General features: G+C 45.8%; 1 protein-coding gene across 1 annotated transcript; it reads left to right on the forward strand.

The window, feature by feature from the left end:
• Positions 1-15,250: 15,250 nt before the first annotated feature.
• adgrg1 (adhesion G protein-coupled receptor G1) lies at positions 15,251-25,198 on the forward strand. The gene is made up of 14 exons (XM_067249034.1): positions 15,251-15,620; positions 18,617-18,712; positions 18,869-19,309; positions 19,412-19,460; positions 19,892-20,006; positions 20,194-20,316; positions 20,440-20,562; positions 21,775-21,817; positions 22,019-22,122; positions 22,366-22,481; positions 22,676-22,935; positions 23,152-23,251; positions 23,531-23,805; positions 24,621-25,198. Exons 2-14 carry the CDS (start codon positions 18,640-18,642, stop codon positions 24,743-24,745), a joined length of 1,947 nt encoding a protein of 648 aa, XP_067105135.1. The 5' UTR covers positions 15,251-15,620; positions 18,617-18,639; the 3' UTR covers positions 24,746-25,198.
• The last annotated feature ends 214 nt before the right edge of the window (positions 25,199-25,412 follow it).

Below are 25,412 nucleotides of genomic sequence, written 5' to 3' on the forward strand. Positions count from 1 at the left end.
GTGGTCAGGTGTAGAAGGAGTTGCCGGCCGGTGGGCTGTCAGCTCTGCATCCAATTGGCCACAGTAATGTGGCTCTGCCCCTTCATCTGGTTGGACATGGGCCTGATCATGTGAGTCTTTAGGATACGAAGCTGTGTGGGACCGCACGGGTAGCTTCCTGTCATGTGACTCTGAAGGGAAGGGGGCGGGGCAGGGCCGGGGGAGAGGCTCAGCCATACTGCTTCCTCCCTGATTCGTTCCTGGCCTCTTCCTGTGAGCCATGATATGCTGTTTACAGGCCATGCATGGCTACCATCACAGTCCTGACAAACACAAAGAAACAGGCATTAATAACTAGGCTGCACACACACACGTAAACACACACTGACTCCGTCTGCATCTCTTTCTTTCCCTTTGACAGACCGATCCATTACCACTATTGAGTTGGACAGCTTCTCATTTACTTACACACCCAGATGCTTACTAGGCAATACTACGAGTCCCATAATGCAACACCTCACTCAATATATCCCCACTGGGTTGGACAAAAGCCTGACACTGTTCCAGAAACAATGAGAAGCATCTTGAGAGTGAGAGTGTGTGTGTGTGTGTGTGTTTGTGTGTGTGTGTGGGGGGGGGGTGCTGGAGGGAAGTCAGAGGTTGGCAGATGAGTCAAACAATTGACCCTCTGGTATCCAGAGAGACAACCATACACCTGGGAGCTCTGTCCTGTCTATTTCTCTTGTTCTTTCTTTACACAATACTAGCAGCTAGGCCAGTACAGGGGGACCCAAAGTCAGGAGAAAGAGAGAGATAGGGAGGGGGAAGATAATAAGATTATTTTGGGTGCTTCTTCATACAAGCCTCTGAAACAATTCAACAATCTCATTAAAAAGTTATCAGACCACAGAAAGATAGCACGAATCGTAAGGAAAGCTATTACAGAGGACACACAGTTGAAGCATATTGTCAGGACATATTACATTAGGTGTCAATGCAGCAGTTTTAGCAGTCCCAAAGTGTTTCACATTGACACATTCCCCTGGGCCTTCTCAATCCATCCATCCATCCATCCATCCGTCTTTCCCATAATATCTTTTTCACTCATCCATCCATCCATCCTCCTTTTCTCTCTTTTACTTTCTCTCATTTATCCATTCACTAAGCATTGCTCAGCGCCATCGCCAGCAGTTGCTCGTGACAACAGCTCTCTGAGGAGTTTGTTGTTGCTTTTCACAGCCCATCTCTCTTTCTCTTCTTCTCCCTCCATAATTACGCTTTCAATCACAGTGATTACAATGGCTAATTACCCTCGCACGGGCCTGCACAAAAAGGCTCTCCCCCCACACACGAACACTCTCCCGTACATACCTCTTTCAGTGTGTGATTGCGGGGTGGGGCCATGCCTGGAGGACAACAAGACTGCAGCTAGACTTGGAGGTCGCTAGCTCACAGACACACACAAACCTACACGTTATGAACAAAGGCTGTCTTCTTCAACCCACAGGCTAAAGGTACAATAGTGAATTTAACAACCACAATGGACAGCCTTCCACAGGCTATTCCCCCCCCCCCACTGGCCCTTTTCTCTCCTTTATCTTCCCCTTCTTGCATTGTTCTCCATGTTCTCCCTCCTTCTCCCCTTCATCCTCAAAGCACCACAACCAGGCCACACCCTTCCCTCCCCCTATCCCTGTGAGAGATTGAATGGTAACTAAGGGTAACAGCCTCTCCTGGGGACCAGTGACCTTTCACCTCCTCGGTTTTCCTGGATGAGTCCATCTCTCCCTCCACGTCTGGATTAAGGCTGATTATTCCACAGTGTTACTATGGCAATGTACTACCACTCACATGGTGTGTGACTGTATATTTACATATGTGTAACATACGTGTACAACATTTTTGCAAGTATAAATTTGACGTGTAAATCAACATGTTTCCTAACCAGAATGTCCTCAATGTCCCCAGATGTCTGCTTTGTTTGGGACAGGCTGCACATTTCACACACTTGACAGGTTTTATTGAATCTGAATACATTACCATGTGAATGAGAATGGACCTGCCACAACACACATGCATTTACACACACACACACCAGTACATACACAACAACTCGCAAACACAAACACACACTAGCACAAACACACACCAGCTAACACACACACCAACAGGCATACACACACACATCCCAGCACAAAAGTTGTCCCACCAGCTTAGTGATTCGACAAAATCATAATAAAACAAACAGAATCATCTTTATTGGCTGATACCAGACCAGCATGCCGGTGTTCGTGTGTTGACAAAGTGAGTGTCTGATGTGTCCATGTCTCTACCATCTGCCTGTCTCAGAGAGACACTTGCATGCTCACAGCAGCAATGACAGCCTGTAAGGTTAGAACTGCCTGCATTTAATAAAGCTCATAACATGGTTGAGGTGAGTCTGAAGAACCTCCTCATGGATAATACACAATGGGCAACTGTTAAACCACAAAATCAAGATAAAATTTCACTACAGTGTCAACAGCCCGTTTGTATCTGGGTATTTAACGCAACATAGCTAATTGGTGCAAATGGGAGGGTAATTATCAGCTAACACTGGTTTGATTTAAAATCTCCCTTGCCTGCATCCCAACAGGACGTCTTAATCTCTTCCTTCCTGTGCAACACCAGGCTCATGTTACATTTGCTCTCTGTTTCTCTCGAGCTCTCTCGGAAAACAACATTTGAAAAGAGCTGAACAAGACAGAACAGGACAGGGTAGATTAGAAACAGGACAGAGCATCGCAGAGTAGCGCCTCCATCTCTCATTTTCTCTCTCTCTCTTTCTCTCTCTCTGTGCTGCACTCTCTGCCTCAGAGGCCTAGAGAATACTAATGCCTTTGCCCGCATACTGGAGGCCATTGTTCACACTGAGGAGAAGTGGGGAGAGAAGAGGAGAGGAGAAAGATCTGTCTTTATTCCCAGGCTGTAGCTTGAAATGTTCTAATCATCACCTGAAGACAGAGCAGAGGAAGACAGCAACACACACGGCAACGCTGCACACACAATGACAAAAACCTTGAGCTGTTATTGATTCCATCTCCCCCGCAATCAATGTCATTAGTGGTGTGTGTGTGTGTGTGCCGTGGTGACACAGCTGGAGCACAGCTGAATCAGAGAGTGGTGTGGTCGCATGAATAATGCCCTCTAAAATGGTCAGACGAGCCCAGAGGAGAGGTGCACACACACGCACACACACACGCACACTCCTGTTGAACCTAGCTGGCCGATGCCTTACAACCCATCATAATGACTTGCTTTATGAAGCATGTCTTAGTCATTAAAGAGTGAATTAAAGTACTTGACCACAGTCAGCTGGAATCAATCGAGCCAGACTAGTGAGACAGTAAACTGGGTGGGTCTGCTTTAGCTGGCTCTGCTGTATGAGGGTCTGCTCTAGGTGGGCTGCCCCCCAGCCCTATGCTTGAGGTCCCAGATCCCATGGCAGTTTCAGAGCTTTTTCAGGGCTGTTTCGGACTGTTTCAGGGCTGTTTCGGACTGTTTCAGGGCTGTTAAACTCCTCAGCAGGAAGCAGGTCCAGAGGCACAGCGGCGGCAGGGAGTTCCCATGGAGACCAGAGTGATGCTAGAGGGAGGTTTCTGGTCACCTGCTGCTTCTCTCTGCTGCCGCAGGAAATTACTCTCTGAATAGAAGTCTGCTTCACAGAGGGCACAATCACAAACACGCATGGATGCTAACACGCACACACGCATTGCACACATACATACACACACATCCACCTTTTTTCACAGGTCTGATCAAAAACCACACACACAGACACACAGGCACTCAGGCACACACACACTGCCCTACCAGATGTCACCCTTTTGGAGGCTTTCAGAATCAGCCCAAACCCAAATTGCACTCAATAACATGATGTTGATGCTGGCACAGTTCCAGTAATCATGGCTTAGGCTCAGAACTCACAGAAAGAGAACACTGAAATTGCAGCTCCCAGTCCACCCTCCTGCCTCCTATCCATCCCTACCCTGCCACCCGTCACCTCTAAAGTGGAGAGGACAGCATCACCTTCCCACAATAATGTGCTATAATTATAAAACCGCTTATCAGAAAGCAATGATGTGTGATTGGTTTGTTCACACTTCCATGGTTAGTGATGAGTGGCTAATATGTCCGTAGTTAGTGATTGGCTGGTTGATACCTCAATGGTCGGGGATTGGCGTTGATCAGGCAGCAGTGTCTGTCTAAACCCTGAGGCTTCTCTACTGTTCTTGAAAGTGATGGGAGTTTACTGAGATTGCAGCATGTGGTCAAGTCATGTGTGAGGGTTTCTTTGTACCTTCAAGTGAAATCAAAACTGATCATGTAATACAGATACGTGTCCCTAGCCATGTGTGTGTGTGTGTGTGTGTGTGTGTGTGTGTGTGTGTGAGGCTGTGACCAGCCTTGCTTTTATGGTAGTGTGTCGGTCAGTGATCCTATGATGGATACAGGATTACACAGCTCAGATCCAATCCCCTTACATCACCCTAAACCTAACATCACAGAGCGGAGCTGCCCCTGGGGTGCTGATCTGTCCTTCAACCACCCAGCAGCCATCAGTATCAACTACCTAGACTACAACTCCCATCAGTATGAACTAGCTAGACTACAACTACCAACAGCCATCAGTCTCAACCAGCTAGACAACAATTCCTAACATCCACCATTATCAAGAATCTTTCCTACAACTCCCACCAGGTCAGTCTGTTGAGTGACAGGATAGTAGTCTCTCCAGTAACACTAAATACACTCTGCTCCTCCTCTTCTCCTTCTCTCTCCTTTTCTCCCAGTCTCCTCCATCTTTCTTCCCCCAGCTCCCTCTCTTCTCTCTTCCTCTCTCCCCCCACCTCTCCTTTCTCCCTCCATTATCTCCTTCCTCTCTCCTCCTCCTCTCTCGATACACTACCTCCTCTCTTTCCAACTCTCTCTCCCCCCTCTCTGTCCTTCTTCTCTCTCCTCGTTCTCTCACTTTCCTCCCTCTCTCGCCCCTCTCTACCAGCAGTGTAAATAAGAGATGAGCAGCAGCAGCTCTAGAGAGGTTTGCAGCTCTGCTGTTGTTTCTGCTGCTCTTCCTCCACCCTACACAACTTCAAAGACATATCCCCCGACACCTTGGTCCTCCTCCCTCCTCCTCCTCCCTCCTCCTCCTCCTCCTTCCTCCTCCTCCTCCTCATCCCTCCTCCTCCTCTTCTGTTAGGCTAGCACAAGTCCCATCTTCTCGTCCTATCAGGAGAGGAGAGGACAGTTTTCTCAAGAGAGACTCCTCAAATAAACGCTGATTTCAACGACAAAGACAACATCTACAGAGATGACGTGTCTGAATGTAAGATGAGAATCCCTCTCTAAGCTCCTTCTTACCCATCCATCCTCCCCTTCCTTTGTTCCCCTCACCTCTCCCTCCGTCTCTCTCCTCTCACTCATTTAACCACCACTCCTTCCTCTCCTCACGTGCCTCCCTCCTTCTTTCCTCCCCTCCTCTCTTCGCTTTCCCCTCCTCCCCCCTCCCTCCCTTGTTTCTTCCGTGCAAGAGAGGAAGATGGCGTGTGCCTACTGAGAGCATGTTTGTTTTGGTGACTCCCAAAGGCCCAAAGGTTGCCCAGTCTAACCAACAGGTTCCTCCACGTCACACACAAATACGCACACACAATGGCAACACAATTATATAAATCTAGTTCTTTAGGGTTCTCTAGGGTTATGGTGATTTCTGCATGGTTGGGGTCCAGGTGAGATGACCTGAAACACAGAAACAGACCCAAAAAAGTGGGAAATTAGAAAAAGATGAGAAAAGGAAAGAGAACAGTTTGAGAAAATATTGAAAGAGGGCTGTTCTGTGTGGAGTGGTGGAGTACTGAACACTGTCTGACAATGAATGAGATTCAGATTCAATACCACTTCTGCCATCGAAGAAGGGAGGCGGGGGGGGGGGGAGTATCTATCTCCATCTCTGACTTTCTCTTTGACTTTGTATCTCTCTGTCTCTCTGTCTTTCTTACTTTGGTCTGTCTGTCTCTCTCTCTCTTTCAAAAAAACAGTCTCATAATCTGCCAGTAACACTAGACCAGACAGAACCTGATGAGGCCTTGTTTGATCTGAACAGCCCACACACACACATACACACATACACACACACATACACACGAAGGATCTGAGGAGAGAGAGAAAGCGAGAGAGAGAGAGAGAGAGAGAGAGAGAGAGAGAGAGAGAGAGAGAGAGAGAGAGAGAGAGAGAGAGAGACAGAGAGCAATAGAAGGCTGGTTATGAGAACATACTGCTTGTTAGAACAGTAGATGGGAAGCTGGAATCTCTAAACACTCTACAATCAAACAACTGCTGGTTCTACACACGTTCATACAGATGTACTGTATCCTTCATGATAGTGATAGAGTTGTGTTAGATATTGTGTTCGTTGGCTGTATGTGTGCCTGCCTGTGTTTGCATGTGTGTGTGCCTGTATGTGTGAGTGTGTATCTGTGAATAGGTTGTCTGTATGTTTATGTGCGTGTGTGTGTGTCTGCGTGTGTGCGTGTGTGCGTACGAGTGTGTATGATGAGATCTAAATCTCAGTTGACAGCCAGGGTTAGGTCTGGGGCAGTGACATGCTGACAACAGAACACAGCACCCAATCTGAAAGTCATCCTGTCTTCATTAAGCACCTGCTATATGGTCACTATCATTGGGATTCAGGAGCTGTAGTCTCGTCACCACGGTAGCGGAGACAACAGAAAGGTCATGGCAGGTTCCAGAACAGCCAGTAGAATGTTCTATGGGACATTCTGACCATCCCTTCATAAGGATGCTGAATGAAGCTTAATGTTCATCATCCTCAGCTGCTACTGATAGGACTGTGTCAGCTACACACACACACACACACACACAGAGAGAGACAAAGAGCTAGTGATTTCAGTGGGAGGCTTTCTGAAAGACAAACGTCAGATGGGTGAAACATTACTGACAGACAGTAGGACCTCTCTCCTAGCATCTTCTCCTCCGCCCTCCTTCCACCCGTTCGTCACCCACCCTCTTTCTATCTCTCCTCCTCTGACTATGTGTGTGTGTGTTTGACTCTTCCAGAGATTTATGTCATTTTAGGAGTCCTTGACCCTCACACAAAACTGAACACCTCAGCAGAACAGCCTCACATACACACACATGCCGCACAAAAAAAACACTCATTCACACAAACGGCACACAGACACACACACAGACGAACACACACATACACACACATTGACTCAAACAAACACCTCAGCAGTCTGGTTTCAGCACATTCAGCGAGGGTGCAACCTCATGCCCTGTTGTCACACTTTCCTCTCAGAGAAAACACCACTTTCCCTGGGCCACACCCTTCTCTCCTCTCAGAGAAAACACCCCTCTCCCTGAGCCACACCCTTCTCTCCTCCCAGAGAACACACCCCTCTCCCTGAGCCACACCCTTCTCTCCTCTCAGAGAAAACACCCCTCTCCCTGAGCCACACCCTTCTCTCCTCTCAGAGAAAACACCCCTCTCCCTGGGCCACACCCTTCTCTCCTCCCAGAGACCACACCCCTCTCCCTGGGCCACACCCTTCTCTCCTCCCAGAGACCACACCCCTCTCCCTGGGCCACACCCTTATCTCCTCCCAGAGACCACACCCCTCTCCCTAAGCAACACCCTTCTCTCCACCCAGAGACCACACCCCTCTCTCTGGGCCACACCCTTCTCTCCTCCCAGAGACCACACCCCTCTCCCTGAGCCACGCCTTTCAGTCATACTGCAAGACAACAAGTCTTCAGGTGTAGGGTGACCCCAGCAATTAAAACAAACACCTCACAAATCTCCAGTATACAGGTACAGTGAGTGTTGATGATAGTCAGACAGGCTGTAATATACAGCTGAAAGCTATGTGTATGAGGACCAATCTTTATCATGTTCAATATCCTAGTTACACACCACCCAGGGTCTCTTGTACCCCATGAGCCCTGCACAGACCTCTGAGGGGCACACAGTCCCACTGTCAGAAGGAAGGAGGAAACTAGTAGAGGAAAAAGAAAAGGAAAAGAGAGGAGAAGAGAGGAACATAATGTGAAGATGAGGATAGAGGAGAGTAAGAAGAGGCATGTGACTCACATCGTGGGAGTATGTTAGCTAATCACTGGCACAGAGCAGCATCTTTCTCCTGTCCTCTCCTCCTCTCCTTCCCTTGCCTTCACCAGCTGCTAATTCCTTGATAGTTGGAGCTTCTCTAGATAATTGACTGGGGAGTAAAGTGTCATCCAGCGTGGATCTATAAATACGCTCCCAGCAGCCCTCGCTCAGCGACAGGCTTGGTGTTCCTGCACATTATCAGGATCTTCAGCAGGACTGAGGAGACACTGCTCCCTGCCAACGCCAACCTCCCCCCTGCTATCGACTTCTGCTCAGCCTCAGCCTGATCAAGCGGGAATGCTGCCTTCTGATCAAACAAAACAGCTATACAGAGCTGTACTGATGCCATGCCATCCTCTTTCATGTTGCTATTACACAGAGATGAGCAGTTCTAGAACCGGTCCACTGGAACATGGATCTGGTTGTATGGTTGTTGGATGTTGTCCCCAGGATCAGACATGGATACAGTTAAAAACATTGTCACCAAGGTTTCCAGATGTTGTCTCTACAATGCAACAGGACAGTATCATTTACTAATGATTAAACTCAATCGTTTTGGTCAAAACAAGTCACTTATGGTGAACAAGCCACTAAAGTGGAGCTAAAAAGATCATTCCCCCTCCCTCCAAAAACCCACTCAGCAGCTGTTTACGTAACTGAGGACCATCAACAACACAAACTACCTGGGGGGGTGTGGAGTCCCCTCTGAGGTTCCTCCTGAGGCCAAGAGAATAAACTTCAGTATGATCGCTTCCGAGAGGAGGGGAAAGGAATGGAGGGTAGACGAGTGGACTTGCATATACAGACAAGAAATGACATGATTACTCTATTGTCACTAATCAAGCTGTGTTTCTGCATAGCTGTTTCAGAAGTCGGACCAGCAAGGCAGACAGAGCAGAGCTAGTGGCCTGCTGGAGCTGCCTCGACAAGCTGGCTGGTGGCTGAGAACAGACACAAGACACACAGACAGTCGACATAAGGCTCTCACTCTGGCCCAGAAGAGAGAGACAGAGACAAAGGGAGATAAAGGGAGGGAGGTAGAGAGAGATGAGCAGAATAAGACAAATAGAGGTAAAGTGGCACAAAGAGAAGCAGAGAGCGAGCAATAGCAAGGGAGAGTATGTCGCGTGGGGGTGGTTGACAAAGAGAGAGAGAAAGAGAAGAGAGAGAGAGAGAGAGAGAGAGAGAGAGAGAGAGAGAGAGAGAGAGAGAGAGAGAGAGAGAGAGAGAGAGAGAGAGAGAGAGAGAATAACACATATAGAAAGGGAGAGAATAACAGAGAGAGAGGAAGAGAATGACAGAAAAAGATAGATATACAGAGAAAAAGATAGTAGAGAAAGGGAGAATCCCTATATTGTTATTGGACAGACAACTCCCAGTATAGGAGTAATGGATGTCCAGAATTTACACACATTTACATCATCATACAACAACCACGTAAACATAAATATTCCAGATACTCCAGGCTCAATTGTCATACAAAGACCATTTCATGTGTTATATTTGTAGCTATGGAATATATTATCTGAAAGTGTGTGGTGATGAGGGGAAAATCCATCAGGTATCACTGGCAGTTTATATTGGCTGGTTTCATACCCTGGCTGGTTGTTCGATAACCGGGATGGTTGAACTCGAAGATGCTCTAAGAATGAAAAATCACGCATATTTGGTCGCAACAAACAGTAGCCTACATCTCTCCATGGATAAATACAGCAAGCATCTTACCTGTAGATGTGAGCTGGGCTTTGTATGCTAATATCGATTGGGTCACCTCCCTTACTTGTACCGTGAAAAACGGATGCTGCATCCAAGAAGCGATCGCACAAGCTCGCATCACTCGACGCATCACACGGAGAGCGAGCCACTGAAAATGCCCCGGAATATGAACAACACAGACTCACACGGAATCAGCCCCGAAACGTGTATGAATACGCCCCACTGCGGTGAACGGTAGAGTGGCGACGGCGGCAGCGGTTACAACAGCAGCAGCGGCTATGGCAGTTACCACCTACCCATCACGACCAACGAGATATAGGCATTAGCCTACTCATACATTTGATTTCCACGGTACTGATTTAATAATCAAATGGTTTAAACGTTAATTTCAGTCATTTGGTTTAATCACTGAAATAATTTAAAACATATTAATGAAATAGATATGTTTTATGACTCCAGCCTAACCTAGACTGTTTTCAAACCAGGATTCACGTTGAAGAGGGCAGGCCCGGTCTATACCTATTGCAGCTGACAAAGACCTTGCGGTAAAACAGAAGGGCAGTGTGTGCTGATTATCCTCATATTAGGCTTTCCTCTCACTCTGAAACGGAAGAGAAACAGAAAGAGAGACACTTGTCTCTTTAAAGAGAAGTGAACCCTGATTGTCACATAAATGGCTCTACTTCTCTGGAAACAACAGCTACTAGAACAATGATTATGACTGCTCTAATCTGAGGTAATAATCCCGGCTAAAATACCATGGAGTGATTTTGCAGATGGGTAATCATGTATCCAATCGTCCTAAATGACGTTATCTGAGCAGTGATCTCACTGCTTCATGTCTGTGACCACAGACAGTGGCAAAACCAGAGTTTTAGATATGGGGTGGCCAAGGGGTGGCCATGGCTAGGGGGTCCTTTGACCATGATAGAAAATGTGTGTGTAACCCTATCCTGGCATCTAAGGATCTTGAATGAATCATGTGATTGACGATTAGAGGTAGAAATGATAATTCACTTAACCCTGAGTTCTTCAATGTGGTTAGTGTGATCCACTAGGGTTACTTTATGAGGGGCCATTTAGGAAATAATTCAGACTGTCCTTATACAAACACATATGAAACACATACACATTTACATATGAAACATACACACACATTTATACTACTGAAAACTCACATCCACATATGTGAAATCTTCGCATAGATACATGAAACGCATTCACATTCACATGTGAAATGTTCACACGCATTCATACTACTGAAAACTTACATACACATCCATATGAAATGCTCGCACAGACGCATGTGAAACACATTCACACACTCATTTATGAAACGCTCAAGTCTTATAAGGATGAGTAAGAAGCTTTGAGAATGTAAGAGTGTGAGAACATTTTCACTATATCCAGAAGACATTTCAGTATATCCGAAAGTCAGTTCAGTATATTCGGAAGGGATTTCAGTATATCTGGAAGTCAGTTCAGTAGTTTAGCAATTTTACAGAAACAGGAGGAAAATAGCTTTAAACTAGAACGAAAATGTTTAAGTACTGGGTGACCAAACACACAGATCGAGAAAAAGTAAAAACAGGAAGGTTCTGGAATTTGATTGAGTGCTTAGATTTTTTGCTGTCGCTTCATTTCTTGGCAAGACACAATAAAGCCCTGCCCTGAAATGCACCCCCCATGTAATTTATGTTCTGTTCCGAAGCAGCACTAACGAAACTTTTGACGGCACAAACCAGCATAAACGAAACACAAAGATCCTATTGGAGGTCAATTTGGAGCATGTTGGGGAGCTGAGTGACGTAATCGCCTATACATCTAATGTCTAATAGCCTATTTTAAAAAGCGATTTAGCACAAACGAAAAATTGTATGTTTTGCGTTGGGGGGGTTGCCAACTTCACGCTCTGACTCCGCGACTTGTCACAGACTGGCTTGTAGCCTCAACGGTTTTGCAATTATGCCATTCACGTGTCGTGCCAAAAAGTGACTTTCTGCCAAAAAACAGTCCGCGGAAGCATATTTCCCAGCTACATAACTTTACGACCGTGGTAATAGCAAAGGTTGCTATATCTTTGTAAACGTTTCTTGTAACAAGAAGAAATATTTCCTGTTGTAGCGTAGCCTAATTAGGCATGACATTTAGGACCACGTGACTATAGGCAATAGCCTACTAAAGTGTCTATGGTAAATGTTTTTTTTTACTGCGTACAGAAGATGGCGACATACTGCCACTTTTGTATGGCAAGAGTAGAAGGGTTTTCTCAGACAAGCTCAGTGAAAAAAGATGACAGTCAGCGAGAAATGTTTACCCCCGTTCATGCCACTCAAACTTTCAGGCTCAGTATCTATTAAGAATGTGTGTGTGTGTGTGTGTACCAGTGAGGGAGGAGAGGTCATAGAGGTGACGCCCCTAATGTATTAGAGATGAATTCACAGCTGACTCACAATCTCATTTTAATGAGACACAAAGACCAAAAAGAGATCAATTATTCTACACCCATCCCCCCGTCTCCTCTTCTCTTTTCCCCAACCACCTCTACCCTATACCCTCCCCTCTCCATCTCCCCTCCTCTCCTTCTCTCAACCCCTTCAAATCTCCTCTCCTTCTCTCCCCCTCTCCTGTCTCATTGGCCCTTCTGTCAGCAAAAATTAAGACTAGGACTGTAGAAGACTACTATGTTTCCTATCACCCTTGAAGACCAAAGTGCAGGGGTTCTGCTACAAGAGGAGAGATGGTAGAGGGAGGAGGAGAACGAAACAGTGTGATAGTGGGGGAGGTGAGGATGAAATAGAAGAAGGAAAGAAGGGTAGGGAGGGAGTCAGAGTGAGTGAGTGAGTGAGTGAGTGAGTGAGTGAGTGAGTGAGTGAAAAAAAGAGATGGCAGAGAGAGAGTGATACTGCAGGAGACAGTGGGAGGGAGGGGGGACTTCACACCTGGTCTGTAATCATGACAATAACATGTCTGCACACATCCTTGATGCCTCACACATGATATAATGCCTCAGCTATCAACTCCCAGTGGGGGCTTGCATGCGTATGTTGGTGTGTGAGAGAGAGTTTTCTTTTACCACTACCTCACAGCAGGAGTTGACCAGCTGGTCCCTGGATACACTGTCACCGTGGTGACAAACCTTGGCAAAGGAGATCCTTATGTCATTTCATTGTGAGTGTTTGAGAGAGGGAGACAGAGACTCCCCCTGTAACCCCCCCCCCCTCAATGTTTTAATAATTGAGTATCTGTCCATCCATCCAGGCCTAGGGGGCTGTGTGTTTGTGTCTGGGGGGGGGGGGGGGGGGGGGGGTTGTGTGTATGTGTCTATGTGTGGGCAGGGTGTGTGTGGGGGGGTCTGTGTGCCATCAAAGAACAAGCTGATAGTGTTTGGACATTCTGGAGATGAAGATGCCACCTTTGGAACACAGCAGACAGTGGTCTGAAGCCAGTAACTCAAAACCGCAAAATTGGTAGAGGGCAGGTGATGAGTGAATGTACATTTTTTTTTGCCAAACCATAGTTCAGTGCATTGATAAGGTGACTACTTTGAATCTGATGTTTTTTGTGTATCTAGTATTTACTGAGTCTTTAAAGCGTACCTACTGCTTCTCTACTTTGTTATTATTTTCTGTCTACTCTGGTCTATAATGCCAATGAGGTGGCAGTAGAGGTGTCCTTTGAATACCTTAAGCTAGTAGACTGAGTTTACAGGAACAGGCCTAGAGGAACCTAACCACAAGAAAGTTAATGGGGCAAGCCCTCATTGTATATGTGTGCGTGGGATGTGTGTGTGTGTCATGTGTGAGCGTGTGTGTGGGAGGGGGGTGATGGGTGCATGTCACTGAGCACAGTGCATCAGTGTTAATACATTGGGCACTATAACATTCCAAGGGTGGGAGGAGGCAGTGTGTGTGTGTGTGGTGGTGGTGGGGGAACAAGAGGCTCTCTTAGCTCAGGGCACCTGCCTACTCCGTTCAAGTCTGTGTGTGTATGTCTGACAGAAGAAGTGTGTCTATGTGTGTGTAAGTTTGAAAGAAGAGGTGTGTATATGAGAGGGTGTGGAGTTTACTGTAGAAGGGATTTGAGGAAGTCCCCCCGCCCCCCCCTTCCGAACTTCCTGTCATCTGAAGCTCACTCCCCCCTGGGGGTGGGACTGCCCTGGAGGTCTGACGTTGAAGGTGATGATGACAGGGTTAGATACAAAGTTGTTTGCTTTTGATCATTTGTAGCACATACATCTTCACACACACGTGTTCTGTCTCAGATCAGGGTGACATGCAGATGTGTGGTTGCTTCTGGAAGCAGAAAGCTGCAGCCATCGGCTTCCAGTCCGTTGGACTAGGAAGTGGTCTGTCTGTAGATGGACTGATACTGACCGAGGTGTCTAGTTTTGTATCTCAGTGTGTCCTGTTTCCTTAACTGACAGGGAGAACTGTAGTGTGTGTGTGTGTGTGTGTGTGTGTGTATGTATATATATATGTGTCTGGTCTGGTGTGTGTGAAGATCAACAGAACCTTTCAGCACCAAGAAGGGAATTGTTCCTTATCATATGGAGAGCAACGCCCATTCTTATCTCTACAGACACACACGCACACACACACACACACACACACACACACACACACACACACACACACACACACACACACACACACACACACACACACACACACACACACACACACACACACACAGCCTGTTAAAACACCACAAACAAACGGCTGTAGGGAAGCAGGGAGCCAGGTGCTTTGTCTACCATCTCTCACCCCCTCCCCCTCCCCTCTGTCTGTGAACGGTAAAAGTGCTGTTGAAAGAAAACAAGACAAACATCACCCTGTCTCAGTAGTATAAAGATGTGGTATCTGCACAGCTAATCTGACTTACATGGTTAAACATTGACTCATGCAACAGTGCAGTTTGTTGAGTACTGATCAGACGTACTGTACAACAGAACACAGTGAAACACTTGTCAGACACTTGCAATACTCCAAGAGTTAAGACATTCAGCCATACCAGCCACAGCCGTAAATCTGTCATCACATTGTGGCAGGTAAAGAGACTAGGCTATGGCATGTTGTCACTGGTTAGAGGTTATAGGCAATACTTTATCACTAAATGGCAACTGTTGTAACTATTCAGATGTGAATCATGTATAAAACAAAATGTTTAAAACAAAAAACTAGGATATCAAAACTGACTTGGTGGAGGAAAGTCTCATTACTGTGGGTGGCACTTTCCATGGATGGTGAATGGGCTCCATACACCCCACCCCTCCATTGAAGGACAAAGCTGAAGTCGTTGTCCCCGTAGCTCCACCTCTACCCTCAGACTCCCCGCGCCTTAATCGTGCTGACAGTTATTCCCTCGAGGACCAGTCATCCAGGAAGGGGGAATACCAGCCTCTGTGGTTCCTTGCCGAGAGAAAACAAATAGCCTTAGCTGATACACAGAGTTCGGTGAGAGTGTTTTAAGCACTGAAGTGCAGCAAGTGCCAAGACGTCATTTCAAAAACTCCGGAGTTTAGGTGAAGTACAGACTTGCTTGTTAAACGCACAAGGAGACGGTGCGCGTCGACTCTAGGTTTTTATTTAGGTGTCATAGCATGACTGTACGAGCGGTAGAAGGTAGACGATTATTCATAATCAACCAGCAATTTCTTACGCCTCTTAAAATAGACATTTGGCTTTCTCCTCAAAGAAAAGGCGAAGCCGGAGAACATATTCCTGCATGAAGTTTTCACCCGGTTCCGACTGAAGAGGTAAGTGATTCTTTACTTATTTTACACAACATACCCAATTCACTTTGAGAATGCGGTACAGCACAATATATATATATATATTCTGTCACCTGCTCTGCCCCTTGTCTGATACTCTTTTGATGTAATAATTTCTAGCAGCGACGGATCCCATGGAGTAGCATTTATAAAGGCTGTAACTCTATAACATAAAAAAAAAATAGAAACGTAAAATCTAAAGATAGGCCTATTTTGTAGCATGAAAACCAATACATCCTCGACTGCCTGAAAGCTTCTGAGTTGAGCAGGGGCAAACCAAAGTTTTGCATTAGGTTACGTGCAGTAATTCAGAGACAGCTCTCCATTTTGTAAATTGTACGGTAAGATCTTGTTTAAAATTGTCTTTTTGCACCAAAAAGAAGTGAACTAGGTAATACACTGCTATCACGAGCGCTTGGCCATAATCTTAAACAATGTAGAGATGATTGTGTTGTTCTAAGTCTATGTATTTGTGCGGGTGTGCGTATGTGTGTGTAGGGGGAGGTTGAGGTCAGGTCGAAGGAAATTGTAGAGCAGGTGGAATGCAAAAGATATTCACTCTAAGGTTATGAAATCACTCAGACTTACCCTTCTTTCGTTCTTTCTTTCTTTCTTTCTTTCTTTCTTTCTTTCTATGGACAGTGCTGTTTAACATCATAAACACTGGTAAAGCAATGGTAAATGCTAGAATCAGGGTGGTTTGTGGATTTTATTGGACAATTAATTACATTTTTGTACAGGTTTGGGGTGGGAGAGAAAGAGAGCTTTAATTTGAATGTAATTAATGTCCAGCTTCTGCTATCCTTAATAACCACAACCTCTGGCCCTGAACACACACAACCCCCCCCCCCCCCCCCCCCCCACCCACCCACTCACCCACACACACATACATTTACATTTATGCCTTTAGCAGACGCTTTTATCCAAAGCAACTTCCAAGAGAGATTTTTACAAAAGTGCATAGGTCACTGATCATAACAACGAGATAGCCCCAAACATTGCGGGTAGCCAAACATGAAGCATACATTGTGATACATGTGCAAACACATGCACGCAAACACACAACATAGCTCTGAATATATTGACTCGTGAGTGGGGTTTTCCGGGGCTGCTCTGCTGTCTAGGTGCAGGTCACATTCCTCAGCCCCTAGGAGACATGGTTGTAGACAAAGAGCCTGGCTGAGTTCTTTCACCCTGCATGAGTCACACTCTTGTTGGGACTGCACTGCCAGTCATGGGTGGCCCATGGAGGGATATGAAGATTAGGATAATAATGCAGCTTTTTGGGACAGTGTGGGTCACATGTGTAAACGCCACCCCAGTCTGCAGCGTTCAGACACTCAACGTCAAGAGAGAAGAAGAGAGCATATGAAATGGGGAAACTGAGGTCAAGCTGTGAGCATTTTCGAAACAATCCCACTGCCGTATGTCTGAGCGGTAGAATCGGGAAGGATTTGTGACAGGTCTGTCTGACTGTGCTGTCGTGTTCAAGCAGAGAAGACTGCAGATTTTCTCATGCTTTCAAAGCCTAATTTAACATACTTGTCTGTGTTTTTTTACCGTTCTAATTTGGATGGGTAGTTAACAACACATTCTTCTGTGGTGTGATTAACTTAAAACTCTATCTCATGTGTGGTCACTCATTCTGTTTTTTGTGGGCAGCTGTTTTTTCCCAGTGTTCTAGGTAGGAGTTTTTGTTTTCAGTTGTGATTAGTTTTATTCTGTTTGGTGTTAGTAAGGGGGTGATGGACTGAGAGGGAGGTGTGCTGGGCAGTAACTGGTTTGTTAGTCTCATAACCAGCTGGCACAGGGGGCTCTTTTCAGGGTTAACTTCATGGACTGCAAGGGCTTTGGATTGAAGGGTTTCCTCAGGACTGGATTTTAAATGGGTGTAACATTTTAATGATCTTTTCTGGATTTCTAATGTTAAGGTGAATCAGCCTAATTCTGCACAACATGCATTTGTGGGAGTTTTCCTTTGGATATTTAATATATTTCAGCAGCATGGAGAGTCTCTATTGGGTGCTTTTCCCAATTGCTGAAGTCGAGTTGACTGAGTGGGCCCCATATCTCACTTCCATAGAGAGCAAAAGGCTTGATGATGCTGATTGGGATGGTTATTTTATAAAATGTTTGTTTTATTGCATATAAAGCTCTACAAGCTTTCTCTTTAAGTGCATTCACTGCCAAGCGGAATCTACCAGAGGCTGTCATTTGTAGGCCTAACTCATTGTGTGTTCCATAGAACACAGAGAGTTCTCTCTCTCTCACACCCCTTTCTCTCTCTCTCTCTCTCTCTCTCTCTCTCTCTCTCTCTCTCTCTCTCTCTCTCTCTCTCTCTCTCTCTCTCTCTCTCTCTCTCTCTCTCTCTCTCTCTCTCTCACACACTTTACTTCTCTCTGTGGTTTCCACTTAATACCCACAGGGAAGTAACACCTTATCTGCATGATGAACAATTCTAAGGGACGAAGTGACTAACCACAGCTCTGCAAATTGTCTATTCCCTCACTGAAGTGTTAGCTTTACTGTGTTGCACAAACAAGGGTTTGTCTACTGTATTTCAAGAAGTTCAGAAGAAAAGGTATTTCACGTAGAGTAAAGGAGGAGGAGCAGAATGCATGGTGTGTGTGTTTGTGCTCTGTGTGAGGGAAATGTGTCCTTATCTATAAGACCTCTAAGAAAGCATTGTATGTATTTTAGGGACAGATTAGTCATTGTTGTGAAGGAAACATTCAGATACTGCCGTTAGATAGATGGTGCCTGTGCAGACTGCAAAGGAGATATATGTACGTTATGGTTTGAGACTGATTAGGGTAGAACAGATCAAAGGTCCAACAGAAAAGAATGAAAGATAGACGGAAAGTTTTGTATTTTCTTACTATTTTTTACTGTTGATCAAGACATTCCTGTTCCATCTCCATAGCAGTGTGTCGTTGTTCGACCCATACATCACAGTGCTTCCTGTCTGCTTTATTTTACAGGGGTCAGAGGTCATCTTGTTTCCATGGAGACCAACCAGCCAATCAGATGGAGACTGGGGGTGATGATGGTGTGTCTCCTCAGGCTCCTGTCTTCAGGTAAGAGTCACTATCGGATGCTGGCCTGAAAACAGTATCAGTGATCATGTCTTTATTCAGGTCACACCATGCAACTATTGAGATCGTTTGAGTCACAATTATAACTTAACTATTCAGACAAAAAAAAAGCAAATAATGTATTGTATTGTTTCACAGGATCATGTGATAGAGATCGTGACTTCAAGATGTGTGGTACCTGGCGGCACAGCAAGGAACCACTGACCCTGATCTATGACCTGAAGAAGGGCTGCGACAACATCACCATCTCGGCCAATCAGAGTTGTCTCTCCGTGCAGGGGCACATCACGGGCCAATGTGAAATCTTTGAGATGGTGGAGCAGAGCTTGTTTGGGGAGGACACAGCGTTTTGTGTGTACTGGGAGCCCCTATTGGATCAGCTGACGCTGGAGATGGAGCAAAAGAATCAGACGCTGTGCCCACCTTCTGGTCTCTATGACACCTGCTGCACCGGCCTATCACACGGCCCCAACCTTCCCAAGGCCTCATACGGGATCTTCGACGCCATGATCCACGGTGACCCCATCGGCAGTCTCACTCAGCCTGCCTACACCTTCCACGGAGAGAAGAACAGCTGTAGTAAGGAGCTGTGTGTGGGGGGGGGGCTGTTTCAGTACCAGATACTGCTGTTTTAACGCTGCTAGTGGTCGATCTGCTGACTGTGTTGTGTTTGCCTTGCAGAGGAGCTTTTGTGTGCGGAGGCCAGACAGGGGTCCAACCACATCAACATGTAAGTGGATAACTTTCGGCATATCTCAGCATCAGATGGACAGGCCACAACAACTAATTGGGAAACATTCTGCTGCCACTTTAGTCTATCGCAGCTGTCAAATTAGTCTCCGCTCCGAGCATTTGATATTTTTCATAGTTACCATGGTCACATTTGCCATCAGCCCAGCTCAGCAGGTTGTTTTAGAGGAAGTGAGCGCTTGTCTAGCTGACTCAGTGATGATGGTGTGATGTGAGGCCTGAGTGATCTGCCGAGGTTTACATACTAACAGGAAGCAAAACCTGTTGGCTGATTGTCATGTTCCTATCACTGTAAGGGTTTCACAGTTTCTACTTGTATTTCCTATAACTGCATGTTTATGTGTGTACATGTGGTTGCATTTTTTGTCATATCATTTGTGCATGTATGTAAATGTGTATGTGTGTGTGCAGAATTGAGGATGCAACATTTAGGTCCCGGGTCCTGGGCGACTGGGAGCTGCCGTGTGTTCAGGGCTCTGTACTGGAAATGAAGGAGGACTTCCAGGGATCCAGTGTTAACCTGCCCGTAAGGCTAGAGACACACACACACACATACACACACTAACAATCCTCCAAATGGTCTTATTTCTCTTTATACTATTAGAAGTAGATTGTTATTGGTGTGGTTGTGTTCAGTAAAGTAACCCAGATACTAAGTCACTACTATTCCCATCCTATTCTATTCACTGTGTGTCTCTATTTGTGTTGTCCAGGCTCTGCCAGACTTGTCCATTGAGAAGAACCCATCCATCTATCTGCCCAGCTGTCTGAAAGACCCTGGCAGCAGCAAGGCCAGGGTTGTCTGCTCCATCTTCACCAACAGCTCCCTCTTCAATGTAGGACAACCACCTCCACCGCTACTACAGAAAGCTACTGTGCTTCATTTGAGTCATAGAACTGTAATGATTATGGTATGCTTAGGTTATCTAATCTATGGCTGTGATTGGTGTTGTTGTCAGAACCAGCTCGAAAGAAACAACATTAGGATTCTTGAACATGTGGTGGGAATCACTGTGGAGAATGAGGTCAAAAACAACCTGCCGGAGCCAGTGAGAATCAGTTTTCATCATGACGTGATATCTGTGAGTACGTGTGCTTGTGTGCGTGTTTCCAAGTGCTCGAAGTGAGTCAAACCGCAACTGCAGAGCAATATGTATGTATTTGGGTCTTATGTATAAGGTCGTGTGCTTCCTTTTCTTCTGCACTGTTTGTTGGTTATGCGATGTACAGAACAAGGTAACCACTTCAATCAGCCTTCTGCGTCTAGCAAGTGATTGATATGGAGATTGTCACGTATGCCTGTGTGTGACTTTCTGTCTCAGTTTTCCAATAGAAAGCTTCTCTGTACACTTTGTAGTTTTGCCTGGGCCTACTGTACAGACATCCAAACCTGCAGAGACTCATTTACCCCCCCCCCCCAGGACGCAATCCAGACGCATGATGTACCCCCTCAACCAGCACGTTAAACCCCCCCCCCAGCCCCCCCCCCCCCCCACGTGCCGCATTCAGAACGCCCGATTTGCACCTGTCTCTACCAGAAATGACCATTGGACAGTCTCTCACTCGCTACAAAAAAAAAAAAGATAGTATAGCATTTGCAGGCATTAGGGAGCCACTATTGAAATGCGGGAGACTCCTGGAACTTCTGGGCAGGGGCGTAGCCACGTGGTGGCCAGGGGGGGGCCACGGCCACCATTGGTCAGAGAATGGCCACCCTGCCCCCCCCCCCTACCTTTTTTTTTAAACCTTCCTGGACAGAAACGGTATAAAGCTGAAATAAATTAGCATTAGTATTTTTTTTATAAAGTCGTCTTATATTGGCATTTGTCACTTATGCTACAAGCCCCATATTCTCAACATGTTGGGCCACGCCCCCATCAACAGCGCAAGACACAAACCAACGTACCTGCATTCTGACAGCGCTTCAATGGAGACTAGCAGCTAACCACTGGATACCGTTAGAAAACTGCTGCTCTGAGTGATGCAGTGTGTGAGTTTTAAAATAGATTTTGACAATCAAGTGCCACCCCAAATAAAAGACTGGCCAGAGCTGGCCCCCCCAGAAATAATGTCTTGGCTACGCCCCTGCTTCCGGGAGACTTGGGATGTCTGACGGACTGTACACACTTCAACTTACAGATCCAAGTTCTTATTGTGGTTTTGAAGTGCTGATGTTGACGCTACTGTTTTGAGGCTGACACAGATACTGCCTTATGAATATATTGCCATCTAGTGGTGAAAGTACGTTATATTCCTCTTGATAAACCATACTTCACTCAACTTGCATTTTCTAGGTGAATCACTCCAGAACATGTGTTTCATGGGACACCAGGACAGGTGTGTAACAAAAATAATCTATTAGTTTAATTGTTTACACAGTATATTATTAATTATAGTGATTTCGAATGGCACATTGCTGGCTTTGAGAATATATATATTTGATTATATTCAAATGGAAACATAATTGACTCCTAGCTGACCAGTGATCTTATATCTTTGGTGAGATGTGCTTACTAGTGGATGTGGTGGTGTTTTCAGACACTTCAGTCCACTGGAGGAGAGATGGCTGTGAGACGGTTGAGAGCAGCCTAGAGGTCACAACGTGTCACTGCAACCACCTGACATACTTCACCATCTTGGTGGTAAGCTATGCTGTCTTTCACACACACACACACACACACACACTCTTATACATATTCATGGAGTTGATAAAAAAAACACTCACGTACATAAACCATTACTGTTATGTAAATGCTGCAGTAGATCATGTACAATTGTAATGTCCTGAATCAAGCAGTCCAACTTTGTTCATGAAGCACATGACATGCACAGAGTAGGCAGTTACTCCTTGGTGACCTGTGACCTCTGTCCTCTTTGTCCATCAGGAACTGAAGTCGCGGCCAGTGCGCCACCTGCTGTCTCTGACCATCATCACATATCTGGGCTGCGCTGCCTCAATGGTCAGCTGTGTGGCTCTCCTCATCTTTCTGACCAAGCAGAGGTACAACTACTGGACACTTGTAGACACAACCACTCAGCATTGGCATTTGTTGCTTAAGGATTATGGTAACTTCTACACTTTTTCCTCTCTCTCTCTCTCTCTCTCTCTCTCTCTCTCTCTCTCTCTCTCTCTCTCTCTCTCTCTCTCTCTCTCTCTCTCTCTCTCTCCCCCCCTCTCTGCATCCCTCCTCTCAGGAGAGCTAAGGAGACGTCAGCCCCAGTCCACCGGGGTCTGGCCACGTCCCTCTTCTTTCTCAATCTCTTCTTCTTCTTCACTGGCACACTGGCTAACGTGGGCGGAGCTGAGCTGTGCAAGATTATGGGTGCTGCTCTGCACTACAGCCTCCTCGCTTCCTTCTCCTGGATGGCCCTCGAGGTGTTTCACACTTTCTGGTTGGTCTACATGGTCTTCAGCCCCTCCCTGAAGACCTATATGTGGTACCTGATAGGCTTCGGTGAGTGAGAGTATGCAAAGGATATCAGATATGATTGGTCAGTGCTACTCTGTGACTGTCTCTGTCTAGTTATTGACTGGCAGTCTAACAAAATGTATCTGTATAAAAGCATGTACTAAAGAACAATAAAATTACCTCTTAACAAGGCTTCCCTTGGAGGGAGAAGGAGATGAGTGTTATATATTTCACTAAATGTAACTTTACTTCCATTCACAGGTGTCCCTGCCATCCCAGTCGTTGTCCTGTTTACCATGCCAGACATCTATGGTGTGAGGGAGGTCATACCAATGGATGACATCAGCAACCCCTACATGATGTAAGGAGCTGGCTGCAGTCCAGATGATGTCGAGAATGTTAGGTTAGATCAGCTGTGAACACAGGTGTAGGGTGGCAGGGCCAACCTCTGCACTCAGTGTGGATATTTACAGGCTTGATCATATAGACAGATAGTCTATCTACACTGTGTGTATTTGTATGCTGGATTTGTTCATGTGTTATACTAGCAGGGTTTTCCACACCAGGCTGAGGGCTTCCACGACCAAATCAGCATGCTGTCATCAAAGGAGGTGTGAAATGTGTGTATGTGTACCTGCAGGTGCTGGATGGTTACATCTGACTCTGCCCTCATGGCCCACTACCTCACCAACCTGTTATTCCTGACACTGGTGGTTCTGTCTGGCCTGCTGATGCTGGGCCTGGTTATGAAGAAGATACAGAACCGGCCTGAGTGGAAGAAGAACCGTGTGGCCTTCCTCAGCATCTGGGGACTGAGCTGCCTGTTTGGGACCACCTGGGGGCTGGGTTTCCTGGACTTTGGGCCGCTCTCTGACGTCGTCCACTTCTCCTTCTGCATCCTCAACTCCTTCCAGGGTGAGACACTGGCCACTGAGCATCACAGCTGGTCTCTCATTCTGTTCAGTCTTTTTTACAACATTTATAAGAAACATTACTCAATGTAAAACACAGCAGGCCCCATACTCTCACGATTCTTACAACTTTGGAATAATTTAAATTGGAATAGTAGAAATCAGATCGGGTTAAATTTGACACACAATCATAATATAATCATATTTCATAGAGTTTGTGAACCTGGGCCAGCAGTCTATTGTGTAGCTCTGCCTCAGAGACAATGGCCCCAGTCTCAACCAGTCAGCAGCAGCATATCAGCACCACAGCTGTTTCCTCTCCTATTCAGCCACCACAGTCTCACTTAGGAGCTGGGCCCTGTATCTGGACAGAACATCACTCCATGCTGCCAGAAGCACACTGAGCACAGTTAACACACCTTAAACCCTTGTTGTCTGACATGGGGTTGAAGCTCACAGAGAAATGTATAAGTATATGATTTATTTTGAGGTTTCTTATCAGGTCAGAAATGTAGGGAACTGAGTGCTGGGGATAACATATGTAATATCACGGTTAAAGTTGAATCTGCATCTTCCTAGTCATTATTATGTAAGCCAGTATACATGACAGTAGACAACAATGCAGCAATGTTCAACAACAAGATATTTACTCTTTAAAATGTTTGCATTCTAGAATCTCTGTTGTTGACTGCTGACTGAGACTAACATTCTGTGTTCTAGAATCTCAGCTGTTGACTGATGTTTGAGGCTAACATTCTGTGTTCTAGAATCTCAGCTGTTGACTGATGTTTGAGGCTAACATTCTGTGTTGTCCCGCAGGGTTCTTCCTGATGCTACGGTTTTACGTTCTAAATAAGATGAGGAAGCAGTCAGACTGTAGCTCGAGGGGCAGCAGCACTGGATCCACCAGACAACACATGCTGCAAGAGAAGACCTGCAGCTGAGATTGTATGGACAGCTGGCCTGGACCACCACCCCTTGACATTTAAAAAAACTCAAGCGTTTCACCTTATTGCACTGAAATTATTGTAAAACAAACTTGAGCTACTGTATATTTCTAAACATGTTCAAATGAAAGCTTCAGTTTTATTGAGACCGGGTATAAGCTTATTTTCTTGATGAACATTAATTCCAAATATAAAGCTAGTTTGTGTTGAAGTAGCACTTTAGTTTTTAGCTTCATCCTTTCGCTGTTCCGTTCCTTGGAGCTTCGTTGCGAGAACCTTCGTTTGGCACTTTCAAGACTACTTTTTTAGAGATACTTTTATGTAGAAAACAAGATGACGGGTTAAATGATTGTTGTCATTGTGTGCTGTATACATCTTTGTACATATAAATGTGTGTATATATTGCTTTAATTAATGATTTCTGTAGCCTAATAAAATGATCAGAAAGAGTCTTGTCAGTGAGAATGCAAAACACTTTCCTGTGCCTGTGTGTGTATGCATAGTGAGCAGTTTTGTCCTGCATGTTTCCTGAGGGGGCTGTAGGCTACTGACGCAGTCTTATCTGTGCTCTCTTTATTTCCTCCCCAGAGGAGAGCCCTCTTCCAGTCAAGGGTAGCCTACTGCTTCTGATAGATGGCTTTTACAAAGGTTGTAGAATGTATTA

Source organism: Osmerus mordax, chromosome 13 (genome assembly GCF_038355195.1).
Source record: "Osmerus mordax isolate fOsmMor3 chromosome 13, fOsmMor3.pri, whole genome shotgun sequence".
In the NCBI taxonomy this organism is placed as follows: domain Eukaryota; kingdom Metazoa; phylum Chordata; class Actinopteri; order Osmeriformes; family Osmeridae; genus Osmerus; species Osmerus mordax.

Coding starts and splice junctions, on each gene's coding strand:
- adgrg1 (XM_067249034.1), top strand. CDS start 18,640: ATGGAGACCAACCAGCCAATCAGATGGAGACTGGGGGTGATGATGGTG. Junction 20,317..20,439: donor CCAACAGCTCCCTCTTCAAT/GTAGGACAACCA, acceptor TGTTGTTGTCAG/AACCAGCTCGAAAGAAACAA. Junction 23,252..23,530: donor ATCAGCAACCCCTACATGAT/GTAAGGAGCTGG, acceptor GTGTACCTGCAG/GTGCTGGATGGTTACATCTG.